At 40.7% G+C, this 13125-nt stretch overlaps 1 protein-coding gene and 1 non-coding gene across 3 annotated transcripts in view; one reads left to right on the top strand and one right to left on the bottom strand.

Moving 5' to 3' along the window:
• PAPSS1 (3'-phosphoadenosine 5'-phosphosulfate synthase 1) overlaps positions 1–13125 on the top strand; it is a 136796-nt gene that overhangs the window by 96331 nt on the left and 27340 nt on the right. For both annotated transcript variants that reach the window (XM_004380219.2, XM_023734782.1), the window contains one exon: positions 11683–11912. In XM_004380219.2, the coding sequence (XP_004380276.1) occupies positions 11683–11912 (230 nt within the window). The remainder of the gene's footprint in view (positions 1–11682; positions 11913–13125) is intronic.
• On the bottom strand, positions 9741–9811 carry TRNAK-UUU (transfer RNA lysine (anticodon UUU)). Its single transcript has one exon. It is a non-coding gene; the product is annotated as a tRNA-Lys (tRNA).

Raw genomic sequence — 13125 nt, 5'->3', positions numbered from 1 at the left:
AATGAATAAATAAAAATCGGAAAGGTTAAAGAACCACAAAGTTCTCAGGGATCCCACCGGTGCAGCTATGAGGTCTGGGGAAGTCGCTCTGAGGTGTTACAGTACAGCCTGGCTGGAAGGCATAGAGGTATACAACGCCACGTATTCAGGGAGCAGAAAGAGAAAGAAGATATAGAGAGACGACAAACTGAGTAATGAAGAAAGACAAAAAGAGGGAAAAGAAAACAAAACAAATTTAAAAAAAAAAAAAGAACAAGAAAAGCCCCCCAAAAAACAGAGGGAAAAAAAAAACAATGAAAAAAGAAATGCCCTCAGGGATCCCTCTGCACGTCTCTGCAAGCCGAGGGGGTAGTCTCCTTGCCGCGCAGCACCGCCTGGCTGGAAAGGGCTCCCAGCTCAAGAAAAGGAGAAGAAAACAAACAAACAATTCAAAACGAACAAAAGCCCCGGGATCCCACCAGCACGGCAGCCCAGACCGGGAAGCAGCTCCACACTCGAATGGAGCTCCACAGCCCTGCAGGAAGAACCAAAGATGGCGCACGGAGCCAGGTATTTGAGCGAAAGGAGGGGAAGGTGGTGAGAGGTAAGGAAGAGATCAAATGAAGCAGAAAACAAAGCAGCACCAGCAGCCAACAAATGGCACTCAGAGAGCCAGCTAGCTCGGGCTGGTGGAATCCAAGCAGCTGGTGTTTCTCGGACAAGAGACTGTGTCCGCGGGAAGCAGAGGGGGCCGAGTATGGGTGAAGAAGTGTAGGGAGTGTGAAAACATGTATCACAAGTTACTGGAGCTCTGCAGCCCCTCAGGAAGCAAAGATGGCGCATGGAGCCAGGTATTTGAGCAAAAGGAGGGGGAGGTGGTGAGAGGTAAGGAAGAAATCTAAAGAAGCGGAAAAAAGCAACACCAGCAGCCAACAAATGGCACTCAGAGAGCCGGCCCGTTCGGGTGTGTGGAATCCACGCAGCCAGTGTTTCCCGGACAAGAGATTGTGGCCGCGGGAAGCAGAGGAGGCCGAGTCGGGGTGAGGAAGGTTGTGGGGGTGGGAAAGCATATATCGCAAATTACCGGTTGTTTTGTCTCCCACTGGAAGCTCCGTGAAGCCGCTTTCTTGTACCCCCTCTTTGCTGGTCTCCAGTAGTAGTCTAAGATGGGGGATCCATGCTGCGTTAGCTGGTAGGGGACCTCTGCATGAATCTCTCCTCGCTATCTGTTCTCTGTCAGTTTTCTCACTCCATTTGGTGCTTGGCTGAGTTCTTTATCTCTTCATAGGATGTTTTAGGGTTTCAGGATTGTAGTTTTTCTCTGTTCGGCTTAGTTTTTTGGATCTTTGCTGTAGAGGGACAGTGTGGTGCTTCTGCCTAGAGCGCCATTTTGCTGGAAGTCCCTGATGTGATTTTCTTATGGGTTGTAAATCCTACCTCTGTGATCTTAATGGGTCAGGATTAGAGGCAGTTATGTTAATGAGGCAGGACTCAATCTACATGATTAGGTTGTATTTTGAGTCAATCTCTTTTGAGAGATAAAAGAGAGAAGTGAGCAGAGAGACAGAGGGACCTCATTACTACCAAGCAAGGAGAGCCAGGAGTGTGCATGGCTCCCTTTGGACCTAGGGTCCTTGCAATGATAAGCCCCCAGGCCAGGGGAAGGTTGATGACAAGGACCTCCCCCCAGAGCTGACAGGGAGACAAAGCCTTTCCCTGGAGCTGACACCCTGAACTCAGTCTTCTAGCCTTTTAAACTGTGAAAGAATAAATTTTTCTTTGTTAAAGCCATCCACTTGTGGTATTTCTGTTGTAGCAGCACTAGATAACTAAGACAGTGACTTTCATACTTTATCACAGCTTAGAGATGTGGGTTGTGATAACCTTTGTATTATCTGTATTCTTCCTCTTTGTATTCTTACTGATACTTTCTTCATGGTATTAGTAATACTTGCCTTATGTTTGTTTTTGTTGTGAGGGGTAAATGTAAATCACTTAATACATTGTCTAGCCCGTAACAATATGTAGTAGTTAATATTATTGGCTGACTTAAAAACAAATAACAATTTTGCTGCAAGTTCTCGACATCCCTAGGATTCTGTCCCCACATCAAGGGAACTGTGTATGCCTCAAGGCTGCCTTGTAAATCTCTGTAAAGTCCTAGAGTTTTGATGATGGCAGAGGACCTGGGATGACCTCCTGCCTAAGCTTCATGTCAGACCATGTGTCCTAGGCCTGATTTGGAGTGTTCTTTGGCATTTGATAATATATAAAGCTAAAAAAAATTCTTTGAGTGCTTGCTCATGTATCCCACACAGAACAAATGCTTTGCATGCATTTTGTAACCTAATCTCCACAATAACTTGGTGGGATAGGTTTTATTCCCATTTTACCAGTGATGTTGCTGAAGCTTCAAGAGGCGAGGTACTTACCTATTGTCTTAAAGCCAGCGAGACAGAGAGCCAGGACTGAAACTCTGGTCTGACTCCACACCTGTGTGTTCTTTTCACCAGGACTCACTGCTGCCAAGAAGCCACTAAGTAACAGTGTGCCTGGGCAGTTGAGGGCTGGCAAAGAAGTTAGATGCTCTGAGTGTCTACATAGAGCTTCTAGGGTTTCTAGGAAGAGTAAGTACAAAGGCACATTACGTTGTCTCTACTTATAGACCTCTGCTCAGAATATTAAGTTATAAAGTAAGAGGGTGGTTCTTTCCAGGAAGCATCGGATCTAGCAATTGTTAACGTCTGAACTTTTAATGGATAAACTTTAGAAATTCTGGTAAACATCTTAGTAGTTTAATGTTTATGACCTAACCAAAACAGAAATCAAACCTGTTGCCATCAAGTCGATTCTGACTCACAGCAACTCTATAAGACAGAGTAGACTGTCCCGTAGAGTTTCCAAGGAGTGGCCAGTAGATTTGAACCGCTGACCTTTTGGTTAGCAGCCAAATGGTTAACCACGGTGCCACCAGGGCTCCTGTTTTTGACCTAGCAGGATTAAAACTGTTAGAGGCTTTGGAAACTATACATTTATGCTTAACGACTGTGCCACTGTGGCTCCTGTTTTTGACCTAGCAGGATTAAAACTGTTAGATTGAGAGGCTTTGAAAACTGTACATTTCTTTTTCTCAAGTGCCTCTCTTGTGTGTCTGACTTATTTGGCATATTCACAGGCTTAAGTGAAGAATTTTTTTATAGCAGAAAAATACTCCTCATTTTTGTAGCTTTTCCCATCAGGAGAAAGTCTGCCAGTAATGTTCATTTCCCAACTAATAATAATAAAATAAAAACAATGACTCTTCCTTTAATCATTTTCTGTAGGCCATTCAGAAGGCATTGGGACCAGATTTGTTCCTCTATCAAATGCTTTTCAGAACAATGAGCAGCTGTTAAGCTTATTTGGTTATTAACAGGATGTTCATGATTTTCCAGTCTGCAAAGATTTAATGGCTTGATTCCTAAATTCCAGTTTAGGAATTGTGAGGGTGGAGAGTGAGTGTGGAGGGAGAGTTACTTTTCTAATGCTGAAAAGGTGTTATATATGTACATTTTTTATTTTTGTAGGGTATTAACTATGTAGGAAATTTTATGTGTTCCTTCCCAGGAAGTACTGAATTCATTTCTGTAAAGGACAAAAATGCTTTCTAAGACCTATTACTTAGAAGGGGTGAAAGTAAGTTGCATTTTGGAACGTGGATATATACAATGAACTCTTGATATTGTACCAACTATATCTTGGGTTTATGAAGTTTTCAGTGATAATCTAGTTGAATTTTTGAGAAAACACATTATTGGAGTTAAGGATTTTTCTTTGCCATGAAAGTTACCTTTGCATTGTTAAATGACTCCTTAATAGGATCTGATTCTGAATATGAGCAGATGTTCTCAGAGACAGTAGGAACGTATTGCCACTTGGATACCAGTTTATTTAATTATTCCATACTTCACGTCACTATCTGGAGCAGTAAATAGGGTCTCTGTTAAGACATAAACTTGTTCCTCCTGATAAACACTACCAAGATTTTTTTAACAACCAAAAGGGACATTATTTCTTAAGATTTGAGCCTAATTATAGGAGCCATAGATTCCAAGTTTTAATGGTACCTTTGAACCTCTTTGGAGTCTTTGATAATTTTGTCTTCTACTCATTTATTTTATTCATAAGTTTCCTGTGTAGGCCACACAGGTCCATGGTCCTTTATCCAAAATCCCTGGAGTCATGTATGATTTAACTCTCCTGGTATGTCTGGGACAGTACCCCAGCCTTAAGCACATTAATATTTCTGTAGCAAAGCAAATGGTTTTTCATGCTGAATGGGATCAGTAAAGGCCATAAATAACCTCATGCTAGTTTTGATCAGGTTTTGCTACCAGATGAGTCAAGGGACTGGAACTGCCAAAGTGCTAATGAAGTGTATTCATGTTTTAGTTAAGGCCAATAAAATATAAAAGAGAAGGAAAAATAAAATATTGTTTAGCAAAACTTTGAAAATATGTTCAGAATGTTGTGGAAATCTTAGATCTTTTGAATATTTTTTGCAGAGTTTAGGCATCCTTTCATTTTTTTTCCCCAGCTTATGTAATAAATGTAAAAAGTTGTGGTTCTTGTACTTTGAAACACATTTAAGGCAGTGTAAGGGAGGAGCCCTATGAATTTGAGTTGTATTTTAAGAAATGTATTTCTTTTTTTTTTTTTAGATTTATTTTAAATGATGTTTAGGTGCTATGTCTACTTAATTTTGGGGGGAAATGTTAACCTTAATAAAGTATTCCACAGTCACCCCAGAAAGCATCCCATCATCCCCTTCAGAGATAATAGATTGATAATTGGCACAAAGGGCTAAACTGGACCTGCCCAACAAGGCATAAAACTAAGCCTTAAAAGGATAAGGAGAGTAAATTACCTGCCTACTAGAACCAAGCTCTTAATATTCTTTAAAGGAAGACAATTCAGATGTGGGCATACAAAGAAGCAGGCAAGTGTGATTTATAATCCAGAATAAAGCTCTCATTAGAAACCTGTGTTGAGATACAACTGATGTTGGAATTAGTAAATAAGAAGATTAAAGTTTCTTAAAGGAAAATATGATTTTAATGAATGAATAGATGGAGAATCTTGGAAAAAAGGAAACTATGTATATAAGATAGAATCAAATGGAAAACCAAGAACTGAAAAAGTATAATATCTGAAATGAAAACAGTTGCTGGATGGACTTAAAAAGCAGATGAGTTGGCAGGAAAAAAGGTCAGTGAACTGAAGTTAGATCAGTAGAAATTATTTGGAGAAAAAAGGAAATAGATTGAGAAAAAGTGACTTGGGAACAGTATCAAGATGTCTAACATACAACTGGAGTTCTAGAAAGAAGGAAGAGAGAACGTTGCAGGATATTTTTGTATAATAATGGTTGAAAATTTCCCCAAATGGGAGAAAAAGATCAACCTACAGATCCAAGGAGCTCAGTGAATCTCAGAAAGGAAAAATCTGAAGAAAATCACACCTAGACACGTCATAGTCAATGTGTTGAAAATGAAAGATAAAGAGAAAACTTGAGAACAGTGGGGAGAGGGAACATTTCGTACAGGGAAGCAATAGGAATGATGACTGACTTCTGATCAGGAATGATGCTTACCAGGAGCAATGGAATGACATCTTTAAGAGAAAAAAGGAAAAAGAAACAGATGGGGGATGGAGGAAGAAACCTGATAATGTAGAATTCTATATTCAAGCAAAAATATCCTTCAGAAGTAAAGGCAAAGTAAAGACATTTTCAGATAAATGAAACTGAGCATTTTAATAATAATAAATGAAACTGAGCCACCAGGGCTGCAAGCATTTTATTAGGCAGTGTCAAAAACCTAAATGTGCAGAGAACCACCAAAAATTAGCGTAACAGAATATATTTATTGTGAGTAGATACAATTTGAATTGGGCAGAGTCAACCCAAAAGTTTTGGGAAGGCACTCTGAAGAGGGGATAGTGAAAACAGATTATATAGGCAGGGCCCAGGCAGGGTAGTCTCCTGAAGGTCATTGTAATTCTCCAAAAGAGCCCAGTGCCTAAGGCAGAACGTGGCCTCCCCTAAGCTGCTTTTACTAGGCTATTGTTTGACTTGAAGGTGACTTTAGGAAAACAGTTCCTTAAAGCTCGAGGTTCAAAAGGACAACTTAAGGGCAAATGGCTTGGGTGGGTCACCCCAACTCCATGGACCCAGAAATCTGGATTCCAGGAGAATTAGAACGGTTTTTCAGGAGGAAAAGTTTTTCGGAAACCTCCTAGCAGACTTCTGCAAAGGTCACATTATTTGGTCAGAATGCCCATGACGTATGGCAAGGAAGGCTGAGAAAGCAAGCATCTGGCATTCTCATCCTCTCCATGGTAGTGGTTTCTGTCATCAAGGACTAGCAGGGCTGAGAAAAGTCAGTTGTTATATAGGCAATCGGCAGTGTTTGCCACATATGAATCAAGTTACCTTTATAATCAGAAAGAAAGCAACAAAGCTATTTTTTTTATGTGGTACATAGATGCAAGTAAAGCAGCAGATAAGTCACTTATTGTTAGCTTGGCCATTTATAGATTTTTAGAAGGCTTTATAAAAAAGACTTTAGAAACCGTCTTGAATTCCTTCCTCAGTATGCATTCAAACATTTTCAAGCACCACGCTAGGCAATGGGTGTAAAAAGATAAATAATGTATCTTGATCTCAGCCTGCTGGCAAGATAAACAGGCAGCTCATACTGGTTTTTAGGGGCCATCTTCTAGGCAGCATGCCATCTTTTTCAGAGAAGGGATGAATTTTCTTTAGAAACACTGATTAGCAAGCAATTAATTCAATTAGGATTGTCAGGAAATTGTTTCACAGAGTAAGAGGAACAGCAACAATGGTTGTGTTGTGGATGTATTGTGGCTGTCCTTTATTGAGGGCCAGGGGCTATCCTAAATGCTTTTAAGTCTCCCATTATATGTGAGGCATTATCAATCTCATTTTTATTAATTAGAAATTGAGGCTTAGATATGGAATTTGCCCAACGGTACTCACTCACTATGGAGCAAAGCCAGGATTCCAGTCTAGGGCAGCTTGACTGTATGTTCTTAACCAAATACACTACCCTGTAGGTTCTAATGCAGTCTCTTGGTTAAAGCATAGTAACTTTTCAATAGTTTATAAACTGATTTACACTAGGCATTCTTGGAAGAATTGGATGTGTTTTGCTTATTCTTGTCTGTTAAAACTTTAGAAGTATTCTCATAGAGGAACCATTCACTAAAATGTAAACTGAAATCATTTAAATCAACTGCAGGAGAGTGTTGACTCCATGTTTGCTGTGTTTATATTTAGTTTTCCATATAACCTTTGGAAGAGGTCCAAGAGAGAATTTAACTTTCTGGTGTTTTTATAAGGAGCTCTGGTGGTGCAGTGGTTTAATGTACTTGACTGCCTACCGAAAGCATGGCAGTTTGTGAAACCACCAGTGGCTCCACAGGAGAAAAATGTGGCAGTCTGCTTTTGTACAGATTTATAGCCTTGGAACCCCTATGGAGTCCCTATGAGTTGGAATCGACTTGATGGCAGTGGGTTTGGTTTAGTTTTGGTTCAGTGTGTTACCGGGTGGAAACCCCAGTTTCTTACTTGGTATGACTCTTATTGGCCAATAAACGAGAGACTGAGGTGGAAGAACAGGAAAGGCACCTTTATTTTGTTGTACAAGGAAATGGAGTCAGTCGGAGCTGCTGCTGCTAAGACTGCTCACCAAGGACGGGCAGGCAGGTTACTTTTAACGGGGTTTACAAGTAGAGAGTTCATACAAGTTATGTCAGCAACATTCTTAATCATACTACACAGGTGCAATGCGGTTTACACGTAACCTCCAAGCAAAAGCAGGATTCAAATGCAAAGTTGGGGTGGTGTGCCCAGCAAAGGAAATGATTTTTTCAATACAGCACTGTAGGGGAGGAAGCCAGGTAAAAAATACAGCACTGTGGGGGTCTGTCTCAGGTGTTTTTACAGGAGGAGCCCTGGTGGCTCAGTGGTTAAGTGCTCAGCTGCTAACCGAAAGGGAAGTGATTCGAACCCACAGGTGCTCTGTGGGAGAGAGATGTGGTAGTCTGCTTCTGTAAAGATTACAGCCTTGGAAATCCAATGGGGCAGTTCTACTCTGTCCTATAGGGTCACTATGAGTCTGAATTGACTTCATGGCAACAGGTTTGGTTTTTTTTTCGTTCGGTGTTTTTACAAGACTCAAAATTAGAAGAACTGGTGACTGCCACTAATATGCTCTGTGACCGTAGTAAGGTGGAAAATTTGTTTGGACTTCGCTTTCCTCACTTGTTTAAAAAGGGCAGAGAAGATTGGATTAAATGATCCAAGAATCCTTACATATTAAAATTAAACCCTACGTTCTCAGTCTACTTATCTTTTGATGCTTGAATGATTGAAGAATTAGGCATAAATATTTAATGAACAAATTAGTTTAAGTTCGCCTAAGTTTAGAGAACATTTTCTTTTTTTAACATAGCCAGTCAATGAAAGCAGCTTCTAATTTGCTGGAGGCAGGAAAGATTTCCATGTAAGTAGAGATACAAAGTGGCTGATTGATGGTAAAATGCTGACTGACCTTTTGATAAAAATGCTTGACTCTGAAGTAGGAGAGGATTTCTGTTTATCTGCTGTGTAGGAGCAGAGGAGAATGGGCACAGTTTTCATTAAGAGCTGAATCTGAGGGTGGATGAAGGAACGGGTAGTGTATGTGGGTACAAAGATCTGTTAGCATTGTGCTTTGTTATCTTGTTCACACAGAACTATTACACTTCAGCGCAAGCAGTAGCAATGCTGTAGCAGAAAAAGATGTAGTTATGGGACCTCAGTGAGAGCTAGGATGATGCTAAGGCTTTTTAAAGGGGCCAGGTTTGGAAGTGGCTCTCATTCCTTTGGTCAGAATTCCGCCCGATGGCCACAACTTATTGCAAGACAAAAAACCAAACCAAACCCGCTGCCGTCGAGTTGATTCTGACTCATAGTGACCCTATAGGACAGGGTAGAACTGCCCCATTGGGTTTCCAAGGAACGGCTGGTGGATTTGAACTGCCCACCTTTTGGTTGGCAGCCAAACGCTTAACTCCTGTGCCACTGGGGATCCGTTATTGCAAGGGAGGCCGGGAATTTTAGTTCATCTATGTGCCCAGGAAGATGGCTAGAGTAAGGTGCAAAGAAACATAGATGTATGGAAAACTAAGCAAGTGGGAAAAAAAATCGGGGCATTTATTAGCTCTGGGAAAAAGAAACAGTTGTACAAAAAGGGAAAGAAAATAATGGTAAAGATGATAATACAACAAAATATTATAAAATTGGGTGGCTTATAAGAACATGAATTTACTGACTTATAGTTCTGGAGGCCGGTCGTCCAAATTCAGGGTGTTTGAAGGGCCATGTTCTCTCTAGAGACTCTTGGGGAAGGTCCATTCTAGTCTCCCTCAGCTTCTGGTAACCACAAGTGTTTCTTGGCTTGTGTTGTTGCTAGCTGCCATCCAGGCGGGTGAAAGTGAAGGACTGAATGAAAGACTGCCCAGTCTTGCTCCATCTCCATGGTCGGTTGGGATTGGACCATCGTGATCCATACGGTTTTTATTGGCTGCTTTTCAGAAGTAGATCACAAGGCCTTTCTTCCTAGTCTGTCTTGGTCCGGAAGCCTTGCTAAAACCTGTTCAGCATCGTAGCAACACACAAGCCTTCACTGACAAGACAAATGGTAGCTGGGAAGAGGTGCACTGGCCGAGAATCGAACCCAGGTCTCCCACATAAAAAGCGAGAATTCTACCACTGAACCACCACTGCCCCTCCTTTGTTTGTAACTGCAACATAACTTCATCTCACGTGTCTGTTTTTTGTCTTTTTCTCCGTGACCCTTCTCTTTTATACTTAGATTGAATTAGGGCTCACCCTACCGCAGTATGACCTCATGTTAACTGATACCATCCAAAAAGACCCTTTTCCCAAACTAGATCATATAGGTACCAGGGCTTAGGACTTTATCTTTTTAGGAGACCCAATTCAATCCATAATAATGGCTAACATTTATTGTGTACTTACTATGTACCATGTATTATTCTAAGTCCTCATATATTTCACTTATTTTTTCTTAACAATTCTACGAGGTAAATACCATTATAACCCCCATTTTACAGATGAAGCTTGATTTCACCAAAAATGTTGATGTCACTCTATTGGGCAAGTAGATGTGAAGTGAGAAGAGTGAAGTAAGAGCCAAACATCATCTTTTATAGTAAAAATTCTAAGTAATGTAAAAAATAATATCTCTATTATGTAGTACCTAAAATTAAACAGTCAAGATACAGCAGGCAGAATAAACATACTGTTTAAAACAATGGAGGTAAACACCAATAGAAACAACTAAAAAAGTTAAAACCCCTCAAGGTGACCAATTCAAGTGGAGTATGGCGTGGCCTTTGTACTTTTTCGCTTTCTAACCTATGTTGATAAAAATATTAAGTACCGGGCATAAGAGAAACTATGAAGAGATAGTAAAATAAAAATGAAATGGTAAAAATGTTTTGTTTATACACGTGCAGTACTTACTTACCCATTGCCGTCGAGTCGAATCCAACTCATAGTGACCCTATAGGACAGAGTAGAACTGCCCCATAGAGTTTCCAAGGAGCACCGACCTCTTGGTTAGCAGTGGAGCTCTTAACCACTGCGCCACCAAGGTTTCCTAATGCGTAGTAGTCATCATGTATACTTTGCTTCGTTGTAGTACAGTGATGGTTGTGTAAATCACTGAGTAATGGAGACAGCACTGGTAGGGAGCTAAGACCGAATTTCTAGGCCTGATTTGTTCTAAACTTTATTGGCCAAGTCACTTAACCTTTGCAGCTTCACTCTCTTCAAATTGTAATGAGAGTGTTAAATTAGAGATGATCTCTAAGTTCTAAAGTTCCATGATTCTTGGGTGTTAGACTAAATTTTTGTTATTAATCAATAACTCCTAATATGAAGGTATAGGCTTCAAAATTAGTCTTGGATACAGCGTGGTTGTTTACTCACAACTCACCTCTTGTTTTATGTGTACCATAGCATCTTGGGTTGTAATCCCTTTGCTACATGATTTTCTCAATGCCAGTTTATGGAAGCACTAATATAATTTAAATAATTTTTATCCAGTTTTTTTTTTAACCTTTAAAGTATAATGTAGAGAAAAATGCACAGATCATAAGTGTACATATAGTCCAGTGAACTTTTACTGTTAGCACACGCTTTTACCTTTTTATCTCGGATCGAGAAAGAGAACATCACCATTGTCCCAGAAGTCCCTTCCAGTCACTTCTCTCCAAGGATCAGCCGCTATCCTGACTTCCAACCTCATAGATTGGTTTTTAAACCACATAGAAATGATATCCAGTACTTGTATAAAATCATACACATAGAAACATGTACATTCACATATCTCGTAGGTAAGTAACGTATAAATACATACACATACACATTTATGCTTTTAGAGTTTTTTTTGGTGGGGGGGGGCCAGTTTTGTTCCTGGCTTCCTAAGATGATGCATTTAGTTTGATCGAGATAGCCTACTGTTAGATAATGATTGTATAAGAAGCATATGCACTTATTATGCACTTACTACTTCGAAGTACTTGGTCATAAAACATATAGTTATCTAATATGAAAATTTCATTTTCTAGGTCCAGTGGCATTGCAGAGCACGGATGGTTGCAGGGGCCAATTTTTACATTGTTGGACGAGACCCTGCTGGCGTGCCTCATCCAGAAACAGGGAAGGATCTTTATGAGCCATCTCATGGAGCCAAAGTGCTGACAATGGCTCCTGGTCTAATCACCTTGGAAATAGTTCCCTTTCGAGTTGCAGCTTACAACAAGAAGAAGAAACGTATGGACTATTATGACTCAGAACAGTAAGTTTTACATTCTCTGCACAGATCTACCAAACACCTTGTGGTCTAAGCTGCTGTCAGTATTGTCTCATCCTCACAGCAACTTTGGGGATGACAGACTTTGTTGTAGCCCTTTCAGAGACAGGCAAACCAAAGAAATTAGCTTCTCAATATACTGGAAGTTAACAGTAATAAAAATTGAATCTACTTTCATGGTTCACGGTTCTAGGAACTTCGTTCTGAAGCCGTTAAGGGCAGTATTGACATTTTCTTTGTTCCCCGTGTCTGCGTAGTTTACTGAGCATACAGAAGTAGTTCAGGGCCATGCTGATGATTACTCTGGTATGCCCAGGGCGTCTGCTAAGGAGAGAGAGTTTTGCTGATATTTGAGCAATCACCATGTGACAAGCACTGTCTAAATTGTTTTATAGACATTAAATTATTTCTTCCTTACAACCCCTCTATAAGGTGGGTGCTGTTATCATTCCCATTTTATAGATAAGTGACCTGAGGCATACAAAAGTCAGATAACTTGTGTAAGCCCCAAGAACCAGTAAATGGCAGCCCAGAAGCTGAACCCAAGCAGTCTGGCCCCAGATCCTGTGCTCTCAACCACTAAGAGTGGGTCCAATTAGCTAGTGCTGCTGTAACACAGCACAAGTAGGTGGCTTTAAAGGATGTGAATTTATATTCTCACAGTTCTGGAGGCTAATAGTCCAAGTCACGTTCTCCGCCATGTTGATTTCTTCCTTGTCAGTAGCCCTGGTGGCTCCTTGCTTCCTGGCAGTCCTCACATGGCATCTGTCTTCCCCTGGCTGTGCCTGCCTCTGTGTCTGATCTGCTCTCTTTGTAACTCAGAAGTGGTTAAGCTTAGGACACACCCTACACTGATTTGGCCTCATTAACATAACAAAGAAAACCCTATTTCAGAACAGGATTGCATCCACAGGTAGAGGAGTTAGGATTCCAACACAGATTTTGGAAGGACACTCTTCAGTCCATACCAGAGTGCACTTCTTCCTTCAGGGATCTTAAAACCAAATCAAAACCAAACCCGTTGCGGTCAAGTTGAGTCCGACTCATAGCGAACCCAGAGATCTTAGGAAGAGCAAAAACCCAACAAACTTGGACTCCGGCAAGATGGCGGTCTAGGCAGAAGCACCACGCCGTCCCTCCACAACAAAGATCCGAAAAACTAAGCCAAACAGAGAATCAACAATCCTGAAACCCTAGA

This window comes from Trichechus manatus, unplaced genomic scaffold, assembly GCF_000243295.1.
Source record: "Trichechus manatus latirostris isolate Lorelei unplaced genomic scaffold, TriManLat1.0 scaffold00071, whole genome shotgun sequence".
NCBI classification, from domain to species: Eukaryota; Metazoa; Chordata; class Mammalia; order Sirenia; family Trichechidae; genus Trichechus; species Trichechus manatus.
Note: the sequence above shows the minus strand (reverse complement) of the source record. Positions and strands in the feature narration are given on the sequence as shown.